At 47.1% G+C, this 16389-nt stretch overlaps 1 protein-coding gene across 1 annotated transcript in view; it reads right to left on the minus strand.

Moving 5' to 3' along the window:
* The window catches only part of COPS3 (COP9 signalosome subunit 3), a 39204-nt gene extending 29898 nt beyond the window's left edge, over positions 1-9306 (minus strand). The window contains exons 1-2 of the mRNA XM_017895564.1: positions 8587-9306; positions 2751-2880 (exon numbers count right to left, since the gene is read on the minus strand). Of these exons, the coding sequence (XP_017751053.1) occupies positions 2751-2880; positions 8587-8641 (185 nt within the window). The 5' untranslated portion in view covers positions 8642-9306. The remainder of the gene's footprint in view (positions 1-2750; positions 2881-8586) is intronic.
* Positions 9307-16389: the final 7083 nt, after the last annotated feature.

Genomic DNA, 16389 nt, shown 5'->3' on the forward strand with positions numbered 1-16389 from the left:
CTGGAGTGCAGTGGCCAGATCTCAGCTCACTGCAAGCTCCGCCTCCCGGGTTTACGCCATTCTCCTGCCTCAGCCTCCCGAGTAGCTGGGACTACAGGCGCCCGCCACCTCGCCCGGCTAGTTTTTGTATTTTTAGTAGAGATGGGGTTTCACCGTGTTAGCCAGGATGGTCTCGATCTCCTGACCTCGTGATCCGCCCGTCTCGGCCTCCCAAAGTGCTGGGATTACAGGCTTGAGCCACCGCGCCCGGCCAGCTGTCTGTTCTTTTTTGAGATAGGGTCTTGATGTCACTCAGGCTGAAATGCACTGGTGCAAGCATAGCTCACTGTAGCCTCGACCTCCCAGCCTCAAGCAATCCTCCCACTTCAGCCTCCTGGGCAGCTGGGACCACAGGCATGTGCCACCACACCCGGCTTTTTTTTAGGGGGCAGGGGAGGGACAAGGTCTTGCTCTGTCACCCAGGCAGAAGTGCAGTGGCACAAGCACAGCTCACTGCAGCTTCAATCTCCTGGACTCAAGTGATCCTCCCACCTCAGCCTCCTGAGTAGCCAGGACCATGGGTGTACACCACCACGCTTGCCTAATTTTTATATTTTTTGTAAAGACAGGGTTTCACCGTGTTTCCCAGGCTGGTCTCGAACTCCTGAGCTCAGGCAATCTGCCCACCTCAGCCTCCCAAAGTCCTGGGATTACAGGCATAAGCCACCATACCCGGCCACACTTTTTTTTCTGTAGAGATGGGGTCTTGCTATGTTGCCCAGGCTGGTCTCAAACAGAGACTCCCAAAGTGCTAGGATTACAGGTGTGAGCCACTGTGCCCAGCATCTGCTCTTTCATATAAATAAGAAAATACAGACAGTAAAAATCCCTACCAGCACGGTCCAATAGAACTATCTGCACTGGTGGAAATGTTATAGATCTGTGCTAAGACAAGGACATGTGACCACATGTGGCTACTGGGTACTTGAAACATGGCAAGTACACTCGAATCTTTAATTTTAATTTAAATAGCTGCATATGGCTAGTGGCCACCATACTGCAAGCATAACTCTAGATCCTTCCATTCTGACAAAGATTCTTCTCTAAACTCTGCTCCAGACACATACCTTTGTCTCAGGAATCCCAGTGTAAGTGAAGCCAGACTCTCACTTTAAGTCAATTTCTTCTCAGTTTATTTATATCATTTCAAATGTCATGACAACCACAATATCCCAATTTATAATACTATAACATCAAGAGAATTACTGTCAAGTACACAGTTACAAAGAACCCCAATTAAAATAAGGTCTATTTAATTTGGTCTTAAATAGCTTAAATTTGTTTGAAGAGAATTCTAAGCAATGTTGTTTTGGACCTTTGATACTTTTTCCTTTTTTGAGATAAGGTCTCACTTTGTCATGCAGGCTGGAGTGCGATGGCTTAACTGTAACTTACGAAGCCTTGAACTTCTGGGCTCAAGCGATCCTCCCACCTCAGCATCTTGAGAAGCTGGGCATGTACACTACACCCAGTAGTACAGGCATGTACCACTACACCCAGCTAACTTTTTTATTCTTTGCAGAGATAGGGACTTGTTATGTTGCCTAGGCTGGTCTCAAACTCCTGGCCTCAAATGATCCTCCCACCTTGGCCTCCCAAAGTGTTGGGATTATAGGCATGAGCAACTGTGCCCAGCCGATATTTTCATTCAATGTATTCTGCCATGCCCTGTGGCAGTACTCTTCCGAATTTCTTTTTAATTTAGAAAATGTGGACAATCCTATGGATTACATGAATAAAAGTACTCAGATAAATGCAAACTATAGTCCCCACAATTGAGATGGCCATTTTTTAAAACAAATTTTTCAGAATTTGTATAAACATAAAGGTTTTCTTTTTTTTTTTGAGATAGTCTCACTCTGTCGCCTAGGCTGGAGTGCAGTGGCACGATCTCAGTGCACTGCAACCTCCGCCTCCTAGGTTCAAGCAATTCTCCTGTTTCAGCCTCCCGAGTAGCTGGAATTACAGGCACTCACCACCATGCCCAGCTAATTTTTGTATTTTTAGTAGAGACTGGGTTTCACTCTATTGGCCAGGCTGGTCTCGAACTCCTGACCTCTGGTGATCCATCCGCCTCGGCCTCCCAAAGTGCTGGGATCATAGGCATGAGCCACTGTGCCCGGACACATGCACTCCAGCCTGGGCGACAGAGCAAGGCTCCGTCTCAAAAAAAAAAAGAAAAAGAAAAAAAGATAAAATTGAACAAAATATAACAAGCAATGATTAGTTGGAATGACTAAACTGTAACTGCTATAACTTTAGTTTTGCAAAAGAGCTCAATGTTGTTTACAATAGTTTACTTTCCATACCAAAAATAAATAAATAAATAAAAATAAAGCCAGGGCCAGGCGCGGTGGCTCACACCTGTAATCCCAGCACTTTGGGAGGCTGAGGCGGGCGGATCACAAGGTCAGGAGATGGAGACCATCCTGGCTAACACGGTGAAATCCCGTCTCTACTAAAAATACAAAAAATTAGCCGGGCGTGGTGGCGGACGCCTGTAATCCCAGCTATTCGGGAGGCTGAGGCAGGAGAATGGCGAGAACCCGGGAGGCGGAGCTTGCAGTGAGCCGAGATTGCGCCACTGCACTCCAGCCTGGGCGACAGACTGAGACTCCGTCTTGAATAAACAAATAAATAAAAATAAAGCCAGAAAGTGCAGAATGTTCGGTTTTAACAAGCACAAAACTATAAAAGAAGATGCCCCTTACAAAACAGCAAGGACGCCCAAGGAGTGTTCTTGTACATCCAGAGCCCCGAGCACAGTGTCCAGATGGGATAAGTTCTTCGCAAGGAGTTCCCCACTCTTGTTGATCAGTTCACAAAGCTGTGTCATTTGCCCTGGAAAACAGGAACACCACCACTGCATTTTAGCTACAGCACTAACTAAACTAATGGAACTCTAACCACAACTTTGTACTTCAGAGCCTGAAGTGCCCAAAAAGGATTCTTACATCTCCTTCATTTCGGATGAGGATCCTGAAGGACTGGAGGGGTGAATCAACCTATCCATGGTCTCAAAACGAGTTAGAGATTACCTGGACCTCCCACTTCTCTCTGACTCTGAATGTTTCACCTTTTTCTCTATTCTGTTTTCCAGTCTCCCAAGCTGAAATGCAAATGTTACTATTAACAGCTCTCTGCATCCAAATGATTTAGTTTTACTTCCTAGGTCTCTCAGCTCCATTTCTTTCTCTCTCCCCTCTCTGCCCTAATTCAGATCCTCATCATTTTTTCTCTGGATTACATCATAAATCTTTTTTTTTTTCTTTTTTTGAGACAGAGTCTCACTCTGTCGCCCAGGCTGGAGTGCAGTGGCATAATCTCGGCTCACTGCAACCTCCGTCTCCGAATTCAAGCGATTCTCCTGCCTCAGCCTCCCGAGTAGCTGGGATTACAGGTGCCTGCCACCGCACCTGGCTAATTTTTCATATTTTTACTAGAAACGGGGTTTCACCTTCTTGACCAGGCTGGTCTTGAACTCCTGACTTCGTGATCCACCCACCTCGGCCTCCCAAAGTGCTGGGATTACAGGCGTGAGCCACTGCGCCCAGCCTACATCATAAATCTTCTAAATGGTCTGCCTACTGTGATCTTTCTCCCCCGCAACCCACACTCCATATTACTGTCTGTTCTTTTTTTTTTTTTTTGAGACGGAGTCTCGCTCTGTGGCCCGGGCTGGAGTGCAGTGGCCGGATCTCAGCTCACTGTAAGCTCCGCCTCCCGGGTTCACGCCATTCTCCTGCCTCAGCCTCCCGAGTAGCTGGGACTACAGGCGCCCGCCACCTCGCCCGGCTAGTTTTTTGTATTTTTTAGTAGAGACGGGGTTTCACCATGTTAGCCAGGATGGTCTCGATCTCCTGACCTCGTGATCCGTCCGCCTCGGCCTCCCAAAGTGCTGGGATTACAGGCTTGAGCCACCGCGCCCGGCCTACTGTCTGTTCTAAACTGTGCATTCAATCAAGTTACTCCAATGACTTTAAGAAGTACAAACGCCTCAGCCTGGACTAAGGCCCTTCAGTAACTGGTCCCTGCTACCTTTCCAGCCTTATCTCCTGTTACTTCCCCTCACACACCTACTCTCTGATCACAGCAAGCTCAGAAAATCAACATCTATCTTCTCTCCTCTTTATGCTTCTACACATGGCTGTTTTCTGTCCTTCTCCCCCACATCCTCTGCTACCGGACTGAGCCTCGTCCAACATTCAACAATCAACTTGCGGCGTCTCTGGACCCTCCTCTCAGCTCCCTTCCTCAAGGCTAAGCTGGGTATCTGCCCTCTCTGCCTCGCATGGGACTGTGGTGGTTAGGTAATTCAGTAAACTCAGGTGGAGGGACTGTCCCTTTCTCCAGCTCTAGAATACAACACTTGCTTAGCAGCTCATCAAGCAGTTACTTGTTGAATTAATCTCCTAATTGATCTATTTTTCCCCTATACTGCAATAGTATGTTTGCTTCGTTTTGTTTTTTGAGACAGGGTCTCGTTCTGTCGCCCAGGCTGCAGTGCAGTGGTGTGATCACAGCTCAAAGCAGCCTCCATGTCCTGGGTTCAAGCAATCCTCCCACCTTAGCCTCCCGAGTAGCTGGAACTACAGGTGTATGTCACCATGTCCATCTTATTTTTTAAGTTTTTTGTAGAGACAGGAGTCTTGCCATGTTGCCCAGGCTGGTCTCTAACTCCTGGGCCCAAGCAATCCTCCCACCTTGGCCTCCCAAAGTGCTGGAATTAGAGGCGTGAGCCACCATGCCCAGCCTGCAATGCTATGCTTTAACAACTAAGGTAAAGAATTATTAATAATTAGGCCTCAGAAGGGTGCTGTGTAATCCTAGCACTTTGGGAGGATAAGGTGGGCAGATCTCGAGGTCAGGAGTTCAAGACCAGGTTGGCCAACATGGAGAAACCTATCTCTACTAAAAATACAAAAATTAGCTGGGTGTGGTGGCACACACCTGTAATCCCAGCTACTAGGGAGGCTGAGGTGGGAGAATCCTTAAACCCGGGAGACGGAGGCTGCAGTAAGCTGAGACTGCACCACTGCACTCCAGCCTGGGCAACAAAGCAAGACTCCGTCTCGGGGGAAAAAAAAATTAGGCCTGATTTGGTACCTCGAAGTAGACCCATCAATTTTGACAATTATTCTCATGAAGATGCCATGGTCACACTCTAGCTGTCTTTCTGGTAACAGTAGGGATACATTTAAGACCATGGGCATTAACCTCAGGTTTCTGACTTCTCTATTTCTACAGAACAACTGCATAATCTTTTCCTTACTAAAAGAATACAACATAGTATAAAGTTTAAAATACAAGTGACTATAGCTAGGTATTTTTGATAATTTAACACTTTTCAATTTGATATGTTTTACTGAAAGCAAAGGAAACATATTACACACATGCATTACAAAACAAAAATAAAACAGCTGTGATCTTATTAGGTATCACCTCTTGAGATCACACAGATTTAACTGGGAAATACCAACTCATCTTCATTGTATTACAGATCTCACTGGTAGGTATGAAGTAACTTCTTCCAGTTGAATAATTTGCCTTTTAACCCATTACTCTAAATATATTAACAATAATTTGTAACACCCAGAAATAAGCATTGCAATCCATTAGTTCTCTACCAGTTAACAATCAGTGCCAAGTTGAGACTGAAATAAAAGCTGGGTCACTATAAAATCATTAGATAATTAATTAGTGCAGGGCCAAGGGCAGAGTAAAAAAAAAGCTTAAGTGTCAGAGAGTGCATTCGAAATCAGTCCAACCAGAGATGTGGGCAATAAAATTCTTTTATTTATTTATTTATTTTGACACAGAGTCTCGCTCTGTTGCCCAGGCTGGAGTGCAGTGGTGCGATCTCGGCTCACTGCAAGCTCAGCCTCCCGGGTTCACACCATTCTCCTGCCTCAGACTCCCGAATAGCTGGGACTACAGGCTCCCACCACCATGCCCGGCTAATTTTTTGTATTTTTAGTAGAGACGGGGTTTCACCATGTTGGCCTGGCTGGTCTCCAACTCCTGACCTCAGGTGATCTGCCCGCCTTGGTCTCCCAAAGTGCTGGAATTACATGAGTGAGCTTGGTCTCCCAAAGTGCTGGAATTACATAAGTGAGCCACCACACCCGCCCGGCCTGAAACTCAAAGATTTCTATGCAGTGAGTGTGAGGCAAAGCAGCCGACAGCAATGAAAGTTACCATATTTATCTCTGTCTAGCAGACTGTTCCTATAGCATCCTATAACCTGATGCCCACAACAGCCCTAGTTCTGTTTTGTAATTAAGAAAATTGGCCCAGGAAATTAAATGGCTCACACAAGAAGTGACTGAGACAGGATTTCAACCTGAAGTTTCTAACTACACTACACCCCAGGATGGAGAACACTAGGTATTTGTGGCATAAATTAAACCAGTTGTTCCTTTATTCACGGAAAAAGCAAGCCTGTGCCTTCCCTGTGAACCTAATTTCTATTAATAAAAAGGAAAAGGAAAAGAGAAAGAACTCTTATTAAGTGCAGCTCTATATCAGATCATTTGTCTTATACCAGTGAGGTAAAAGCACCCCTCCATTTTTACAATGGAGATACAAAAGACTCAGAGATTAAAGGTGACTTGTCCAAGGTCATGCAGCTCCTAGAACTTTACAATTAATGACGGTAACAATAATTTGCAGCTGTTTTTATTGCACCCCTTATGACAGTCACTGTTTCAAGTGCTTTTACATGGTTTCTCTCATTGAATCTTCACAATTCTATATAAACTAGGGACCTATTTTGCAGACGAAGAAACTGAAGCACGGGATAGTTAAAGGGGCCTTCACAGCCAGCATCTAATTATTCTAATTTCGGGTTCAGAATTTGGTACATTCATATGCAATGAATGAACCAAACAACCTGGAAAGTGAGAGCAAAATCATCACAATTCTACCCCTAAAAATGGAGTCCTGGCCGGGCGCAGTGACTCACACCTGTAATCTTAGCACTTTGGGAGGCCGAAGTGGGCGGATCGCTTGAGGTAAGGAGTTTGAAACCAGTCTGGCCAACGTGGTAAAAACCCCATCTCGGCTGGGCGCGGCGGCTCAAGCCTGTAATCCCAGCACTTTGCGAGGCCGAGGCAGGCGGATCACGAGGTCAGGAGATCAAGACCATCCTGGCTAACACAGTGAAACCCCGTCTCTACTAAAAAAAAAAAAAAAAAAATTAGCCGGGCGTGGTGTCGGGCACCTGTAGTCCCAGTTATTCGGGAGGCTGAGGCAGGAGAATGGCGTGAATCCGGGAGGCAGACCTTGCAGTGAGCCAAGATCGCGCCACTGCACTCCAGCCTGGGCTACAGAGCAAGACTTCGTCTCGGGAAGGGAGGGTGGGGGGCAACCATCTCTACAAAAAAATACAAAAAAAAGAGCCACGTGGGCTGGCCGCGGTGGCTCACGCCTGTAATCCCAGCACTTTGGAAGGCCGAGGCCAGTGGATCACCTGAGGTCAGGAGTTGGAGACCAGCCAGGCCAACATGGTGAAACCCTGTCTCTACTAAATATACAAAAATTAGCCGGGCGTGGTGGCAGGCGCCTGTAATCCCAGCTACTCGGGAGGCTGCGCAGGACAATCGCTTGAACCCAGGAGGCGGAGGTTGAGGTGAGACGAGATCGCACCACTGCGCTCCAGCCTGGGAGACTGGGAGACAGTGAGACTCCGTCTCAAAAAAAAAAAAAATACTCGGGAGACTGAGACAGGAGAATCGCTTGAACCCGGGAGGCTGAGGTTGCAGTGAGCCGAGATCGCGTCACTGCACTCCAGCCTCGGCGACAGAGAGAGACTCTGTCTCAAAAAAAAGAAAGAAAGAAAGAGAGAGAGAGAGAGAGAGAAAGAGAGAGAGAGAGAGAGAGAGAGAGAGAAAGAGAGAAAGAAAGAGAGAAAGAGAGAAAGAAAGAAAGAAAGAAAGAGAGAGAGAAAGAAAGGAGAAATGGAGAGCTACGAGCGAGAGCTTCCGCAGCATTCTGTAGGACCAAAATAGGCGCACGAGTTCCCGAGCGTGCGCCGCCTGGCAGCGGAGCTGGCCGAGGCGAGCCGCAGAGCCAAAGCACCCAGAACCGACTCGCCTCCTGCCCGCTCCTGGCGGCCTAGTCAGCAGGCGGCGGAGCGGCGGCGAAGTTGACACGGCGGTGCGCCAATCACCGAAGGCAAGAGAGACAGAAGGGACCAATAGTCACCCGAGATGTCGCCTGGCGGAAGTCACACCCCCAAACTGTCAAGCAAAGCGCCCGGTTGAAGGGGCCCAGGCCGGGGGGAGGGGGGCTCCCGGCGGCCCGAGGGAGGGGAGGCCGGCCGGCGAGGACGGCGGAGCACGAGAGGGCTGCCTACACTTGGCCGCGCTCGATCCTGTCCTAATCTAAACGCCGCAACCCCGAGCCCGGCCCCAGAGAATAGGCTCAGGACTAAAAGGGCTGTCCCAGCCGTCCGTGCTGGCGCCTGGGGATGCAGGCCCGTCGCCTGGGGATGCAGGCCCGTCCCTGGTACCCGCCCATGCCCAGCCCGGCGACCTAGGGCCTCACCTTGAGCCGAGAGCTGCCGGACACTGTTCACGAACTGCTCCAGGGCAGACGCCATGTTTTCCCCCGGGCGGCCCGAGCGCCGAAGGCAACACGCGCGGGAAAAGGCTGCCGCTCTGGGAGGAGGGGCCGCGGCAAGCCACCTGAGGGCCTCGAGAGCGGCGACGTCACTTCCGCTGGTTCAAGCACCGCGAGAATCCACCTAGCGGCCAACCCGTTACTGTTTCCATGGAAACAGCCTCTCTCGCCGTAGCCGGAAGTTAGCGTTCCATTGTCGCCGGCGTCTTCATTCAGTGCGCTTGTGAAATCCCTCTGCACGTTAAATGGGGATAGGGGGCAAAGGAAGGAACGAAACTCATAATTAAGCAAGTATTTTCTGGTTCTGGATTTTGCTAGAGAGGCCCTGCGGTTTTCTACCTGGGCAGATACTTCAATGAAGCACGACTTAGTTGTTACGTCTCCCATGAGATTTTCCGCGTGATACTAGACTGGAGCCAAGCAGCCTGGGTTCAACTGCCTTTTCTACCACTTAGTAGCTGTGTGACTTTGAGCAAGTCACTTGACCGTCGTGAGCATTGTTTTCCCCATCTGTAAAATCTCAATGTCCTTAACTGCATAAAACACTTAAGACAGCGCATAGCACATAGGGAGAACTATAGTTATTCATTCAAGATGTACATTGAAGTAAAAAAGTAACACCACACACAAAAAGAAAGTGAATTGATTTTCCCCATCTGGGATTGATGTCTCCCTCCTCCGCTTGTCCCCTAAAGCACTTTGTTCTCATGTTGCACTTCTACTGTGTTGTAGAAATGTGTCTCTATAGTCCATGTCATAACTGTAAACCAAAAATAAAAGTCTAAGCCCCCCAACTGACTGGTGGACCCTATCCTAAGCCAAGGAATTTCCAGTTTATCCTGAAAAACTAGTTCAGGCCATGATGGGAAGTGGTAGTCAGACATGCCTCACAAACATCAACACAGAGACCTTAAGACTGGTAGACTCAAGACCGATAAGAAATATTTACAATCTATTCTATCTGAATCCTGCTACCTGGAAGCCTCATCTGCATGATAAAACCTTGGTCTCCACAACCCCTTATAATCGTAACCAGCTATTCCTTTCTATTTACTTCCAGGTCCTTAGATAATAACTCTTTCAACCAATTACCAATAAAAGAATCTTTAAGTCTACCTATAAGGTGGAAGCCCCCCAACTGCCCCGAGTTGGCCCGTCTTTCCGGACCTAACCAATGTACATCTTACATGTATTGATTGATGACTCATGTCTCCCTAAAACGTATAAAACCAAACTGTACCTGACCACCTTGGGCACATGTCCTGAGGAGCTCCTGAGGCCGTGTCATCATCGCATCCTTCACCTTGGCAATATAAACTTTCTCAATTGATTGAGACTGGTCTCAGGTACTTTTGGTTTACAGATCCATTGCTTCTAACTGGCATGGAGTTCCTTAAGGTCAAGGATCTCTCTTACTAACCTTGATTCCCCTTTAGGGCCCAGCATAAGATTTGCTGCATAGTAGGGACTGAGGAAACAAACATGCATTTAAAAATTTTATCCAACATTTGTTTACTGACACTTACAATGTGTTGTACCAGGCACTAGAAATACACTGGTAGTAAAAACAGTCTTGGGGCCTCGCGCGGTGGCTCATGCTTGTAATCCAGCACTTTGGGAGACTGAAGCAAGTGGATAACTTGAGGTCAGGATTTGGACACCAGCCTGGCCAACATGGTGAAACACCATCTCTACTAAAAATACTACAAAAATTAGCTGGGCTTGGTGATGGGTGCCTGTAGTCCCAACTACTTGGGAGGCTGAGGTGGGAGAATCACTTGAACCTGGGAAGTGGAGGTTGCAGTGAGCCAAGATGGTGTCTCTGCACTCCAGCCTGGGCGGCAGAGGAAGAATCTGTCTCAAACAAAACAAAACCAAACCAAACAAAACAGTTTCAGTCCTTCTCTCCTGCAGATAACACATGAAGACCCTAGAGAAAAGGAGTTAGTGCTCCGAAGGAATGGAACATGGTTCTATAAAATCATGTCACAGAGGGTATTGACCTGGCATGGGAGAAACAGGGAAGGCTTTCTTGAGGAAATGGCATAAACTGAGCTCCGAAGAAAGAGGAAGAGTTTTTTGTTTGTTTGTTTGAGACAGAGTCTCTCTCTGTCGCCCAGGCTGTAGTGCAGTGGCGTGATCTTGGCTCACTGCAAGCTCTGCCTCCTGGGTTCATGCCATTCTCCTACCTCAGCCTCCCAGGTAGCTGGGACTACAGGCACCCGCCACCACACCCAGCTAATTTTTTGTATTTTTATTAGAGATGGGTTTTCACTGTGGTCTCGATCTCCTGACCTCGTGATCCACCCGCCTCGGCCTCCCAAAGTGCTGGAATTACAGGTGTGAGCCACCGCGCCCGGCCAAAAGAGGAAGAATTAATAAGATAAAGGGGAAGAAATATTTCTGAGTGAGAGGACAATATGGTGCTAAGACCCTGCATGTGAAATTAGCATGCTAGTTGAGAATGAAGAACTGAAAGAATGTCTTCGTGGTTGGAGGGGAGTGGTTTGTAAGGTGGACAGGGGCCGGGTCATGTAAGCTGTGTTAAAGGTACTGGTCTTTTTCCTGAGAAGATTGGGAGGACTGGAGAGTTTTATGCAAGCAGGTAGCAGGATCAAATTTGCATTTTAAGGCCAGATGTGGTGACTCACACCTGTAATCCCAGCACTTTGAGAGACTGAGGTGGTTGGATCACAAGGTCAGGAATTTGAGAACAACTTGGCCAGTAAGATGTAATCCTGTCTCTACTAAAAATACAAAAAATAGCCGGGCATGGTGGCGTGTGCCTGTATTCCCAGCTATTCGGGAGGCTGAGGCAGGAGAATCGCTTGAACCCGGGAGGTGGAGGTTGCAGTGAGCTGAGATCAGGCCATTGCACTTCAGACTGGGCAACAAAAAGAGACTCAACTTCAAAAAACAAAACAACCACAACAACAACAAAAACTGCATTTTATTTTATTTTTTGAGACGGAGTCTCGTTCTGTCGCCCAGGCTGGAGTGCAGTGGCCGGATCTCAGCTCACTGCAAGCTCTGCCTCCCGGGTTCACGCCATTCTCCTGCCTCAGCCTCCCGAGTAGCTGGGACTACAGGTGCCTGCCACCTCGCCCGGCTAAAACTGCATTTTAAAAGATTCATCTGGCTTCATGTGGATAACCTGGGAGACAGGAAGCTATTGCAGTAGTCAACATGAAATATAACGGTAATAATTATACCTTAAATAGTTATACCTTGAATGCTAATAATTATACTCTTGCCAGGAGTTCGAGACCAGCCTAGACAACAGAGTGTGACTTTGTCTTTACAAAAAAATTTTTTTAAACTAGCTGGTTGTGGTGGTGCATAACTGTTGTCTCAGCTACTCTGGAGGCTGAAGTGGGAGGACCGGTTGAGCCCAGGAATTTGAGGCTGCACTTTGCTATGATCTTGCCACTGCACCCCAGCCTGGGTGACAGAGTAAGATCCTGTTTCTTTAAAATAAATAATAATAATAATAATAATAGTTCTCTTGAAAGTGTAGATAAATTCACCAGGATAAATTGGTGAACTTGAGACATGTTTAGATGAATAACTATAGCACTTGTACTCTAAGATGGAAATGTTCCTGAATGTTCTATGGAAGCAATTGGTCCTTAATCTTTGATCACTTGCAACACACAAGACAGACATTTTGACTTATGGGACAAATTTCTATTGGATATATGTGGATTTTGGTGAAAGCCAAAAATGTTGAAGATAAGTAAAGAACTACAATGATTCGGCCGGGCGCCGTGGCTCAAACCTGTAATCCCAGCACATTGGGAGGCCGAGATGGGAGGATCGCGAGGTCAGGAGATCGAGACCATCCTGGCTAACAGGGTGAAACCCCGTCTCTACTAAAAAATACAAAAAACTAGCCGGGCGAGGTGGCGGGCGCCTGTAGTCCCAGACACTCAGGAGGCTGAGGCAGGAGAATGGCGTAAACCCAGGAGGTGGAGCTTGCAGTGAACTGAGATCCGGCCACTGCACTCCAGCCTGGGCGACAGAGCGAGACTCCGTCTCAAAAAAAAGAAAAAAAAGAACTACAATGATTCAAAGTAGCCACAGCTACTAATAATACTTTGATTATTTATTATTTACTGCCTATTTAGGTTGTGGCAGCTGCTCTCGAAGTGTGATTCCACCAGTCAGCAGCATCAGTGTCATTTGGGATTTCCTTGGAAATGCACGTTCTTGGACCCCACTGTAGACTTTCTATATCAAGAGCTCTGAAACTGGGCATGGAGGCTCATGCCTATAAACCCAGCACTTTGGGAGGCTGAGGTGGGTGGATTGTTTGAGGTCAGGGGTTCGAGACCAGCCTAGCCAACATGGGGAAACCCCATCTCTACTAAAGATACATAAATTAGCCGGGCGGTAGTGGCGCACACCTGTCATCCCAGGTACTTGGGAATCTGAAGCAGGAGACTCGCATGAGCCAGGGAGGTGGAGGTTGCGGTGAGCTGAGATCGTGCCACTGCACTCCAGTCTGGGCAAGAGAGTGAAACACTGTCTCAAAAAAAAAAGGTGATTCCCTGATTCCCAGCAATCTGAGTTTAACAAGCCTGCAGGTAATTCTGATGATGCTAAATTCTGAGAGCATCTGGACTGTGGGCTCCAGATGAGCCAGCATACAAATAACACTCATTTCAAAGCAGCTGAAAGTAATTCCACCTTTCTCTTTCCTCTCAAAAACAAATGACTGAAAGAGATGTGATTATAGGGATAAACCTGAATATATTCTAACTTGGTTTTTGTTTGTTTGTTTGTTTTTGTTTTTTTTGAGACGGAGCCTCGCTCTGTCGCCCAGGCTGGAGTGCAGTGGCGCAATCTTGGCCTACTGCAAGCTCGGCCTCCTGGGCTGATGCCATTCTCCTGCCTCAGCCTCCCGAGTAGCTGGGACTACAGAAGCCCGCCACCATGTCCAGCTAATTTTTTTTTGTATTTTTAGTAGAGACGGGGTTTCACCGTGTTAGCCAGGATGGTCTCAATCTCCTGATCTCGTGATCCACCTGCCTCGGCCTCCCAAAGTGCTGGTATTACAGGCCTAAGCCACCAGGCCCAGCCCTCCAACTTGTAGTTTTTTTTAAGCCAGACTTTTGTAAAATCTGGCAATTACTTGAGAATGCCTCACAAGGAATGATGGCTCAATGGTGGGTGGAGATGATACATTTAATCTTTTGTTCTTTTATTTTTTGAACACACATTTACTTTGTATCAAGTATGTGTCAAGGCTTTGCCAGATGCTGGGAATATGTCTGTGAACAAGACAGAAAGTCCTGGGTCACATGAAGTTCTGGTTTGGAAAGTAAAACAATAAGCAAACAAATACATAATTTGGATAGTAATATGTGTTATGAAGAAAATAAAGCATGGTGATGGGGGCATGGGAAGGTCAGGAAATGCTTCTCTGAGCCCTCAAGGATGAGAAAGAGCCAGTTAAGAGAGATGTGGGGCCAGAGTTGGAGACAGAGGGATATGCATGGTGGGCGAAGGTCTTAAAATCCAAACAAGCTTGGTGTGTTTGAGGAAAAGAAAAAAATGCCAGTGCAGCTAGAAAATAGTGAATCAGGAGGATCCTGGTGTGTCTCACTTGAGAAATGCTTGTCTATAGCAATCCCAGATTTGTCCAGATTTTTAAATGCAAAGCATTTTCAGATTCAGTAATGTCTGCAAATTTTTTCAAGTGACTTGTAAAAAAGGAATGGTAGATAGCACTTGGGGAGGGGCAGGAACAGTGTCAGGCACTGTTGTAAACACCTTCCACATTCTCCATTTCTCTCCCTTCCTCCCTCCCTCCCCCCTTCCTCCCCCCCTCGTCTCCTCAACATACCATATCCACAACACACATCACCTCAAATCACACATCCACATAACATAACAAAAAAAAAAAGAATATGAAAAAAAAACAAAAACAACTAGGGTATCACTTCGTTGCCTCGGCTGGAGTGCAGTGGCACGATCTTGACTCACTGCAACCTCCACCTACTGGGTTCAAGAAAATCTCATGCCTCAGCCACCCAAGTAGCTGGAATTGCAGGCATGCACCACCACGCCCGGCTAATTTTTTTTTTTTTAATTTTTAGTAGAGACGGGGTTTCACCATGTTGGCCAGACTGGTCTCAAACTCCTGACCTCAGGCAGTGTGCCCACCTTGGCCTCCCAAAGTGCTGGCATTACAGGCGTGAGTCACCATGCCCAGACAATTTTTGTATTTTTAGTAGAGACAGGGTTTTGCCATTTTGGCCAGGCTGGTCTCAAACTCCTGGCCTCAAGTGATCTGACCGCCTTGTCCTCCCAAAGTGCCGGGATTACAGGTGTGAGTTACCATGCCTGGCTCTACAGCAGTTTGTAGGCCTTGTCTCCACAATAATCCTTCCAGGCAGGTGCTATTGTAGAATCCTCCAGGCTGTTCACAAATATTCCATTTATTTTCATCTCACCCCCTTAGAATGTTGTTATCACTATGTGACTTTGACCACTGAAACACAAGTAGAAGTGGCATGTTTCACTTTTGGATGAGAGGTTTAAGTGTCAGGGCACCAGAATAGGATGGGCAAGCCACCAACCACCCTTCTGAACCCACACTGGAAATGTGTGTGTGTGTGTGTGTGTGTGTGTGTGTGTGTATAACAAATTACCCCCAAACATAGAGGCTTAACATTTTTTATTTCACAAACAGTTATTATGTCACAATTTCTGTGTTTCAGGAATTCTTCCATGGCTTACCTGGGTGCCTGTGCCTCAAGGTCTCACATAAGGCAGCAATTAGGTATTGTCCAGGACTGTGGTCTCATCAGAAAGCTCAACTGGGAATAGTCTGTTTCCAAGTTCATTTACATGGTTGCTGGAATGATTCAGCTACTCATAGGCTGCTTGACTGAGGACCTCAGTTGCTTGCTGGCTATTGGCCAGGGACCTTGCTCAGTTGTTTGCCACATGGGCTTCTCCATAAGGGAGCTCAGAACATGGCAGATGGATTCTCAGAGAGAGAGAGAAAACAGAAGGAGGAGGAATGGGGAAGAGGGGAGGGAGAGGAGGATAGAGAAGGGGATGGGAAAGGGAAGAGAAGTAATGCTAAAGTCATAGGCTTTTTGTAACCTAATCTTGGAATTTATGTCCCATCCCTTTTGCCATAGTGTATCCATTAGAAGTGAGTTGCTAGGTGTAGCTGATAATCAAGAGCAAGGATGTTCCAAAAGCATGACAGGAGGTAGGGCTTATTGAGAGTCATTTTATTTTATTTTTTATTTTGTTTGTTTATTTATTTTTGATACGGAGTCTCACTCTGTTGCCCAGGCTAGAGTGCAGTGGCATGATCTCGGCTCACTGTAACCTCCACCTCCCTGGTTCAAATGATTCTCCTGGCTCAGTTTCCTGAGTAGCTGACACTACAGGTGGGTGCCACCATGCCTGACTAATCTTTTTTTTTTTTTTTTTTTGATAGAGATGGGGTTTTACCATATTAGCTAGGATGGTCTCGATCTCCTGACCTCGTAATCCGCCCACCTCAGCCTCCCAAAGTCCTGGGATTACAGGCATGAGCCACCATATTTATTTATTTCGAGACAGAGTTTTTGCTCTTGTTGCCCAGACTGAAGTACAATGGAGCAATCTCGGCTCACCACAACCTCCGCCTCCAGGGTTCAAGTGATTCTCCTGCCTCAGCCTCCCAAGTAGCTGGGATTAGAGGCATGCGCCTCCACGCCCGGC

Source organism: Rhinopithecus bieti, unplaced genomic scaffold, assembly GCF_001698545.2.
Source record: "Rhinopithecus bieti isolate Rb0 unplaced genomic scaffold, ASM169854v2 scaffold_26813, whole genome shotgun sequence".
NCBI classification, from domain to species: domain Eukaryota; kingdom Metazoa; phylum Chordata; class Mammalia; order Primates; family Cercopithecidae; genus Rhinopithecus; species Rhinopithecus bieti.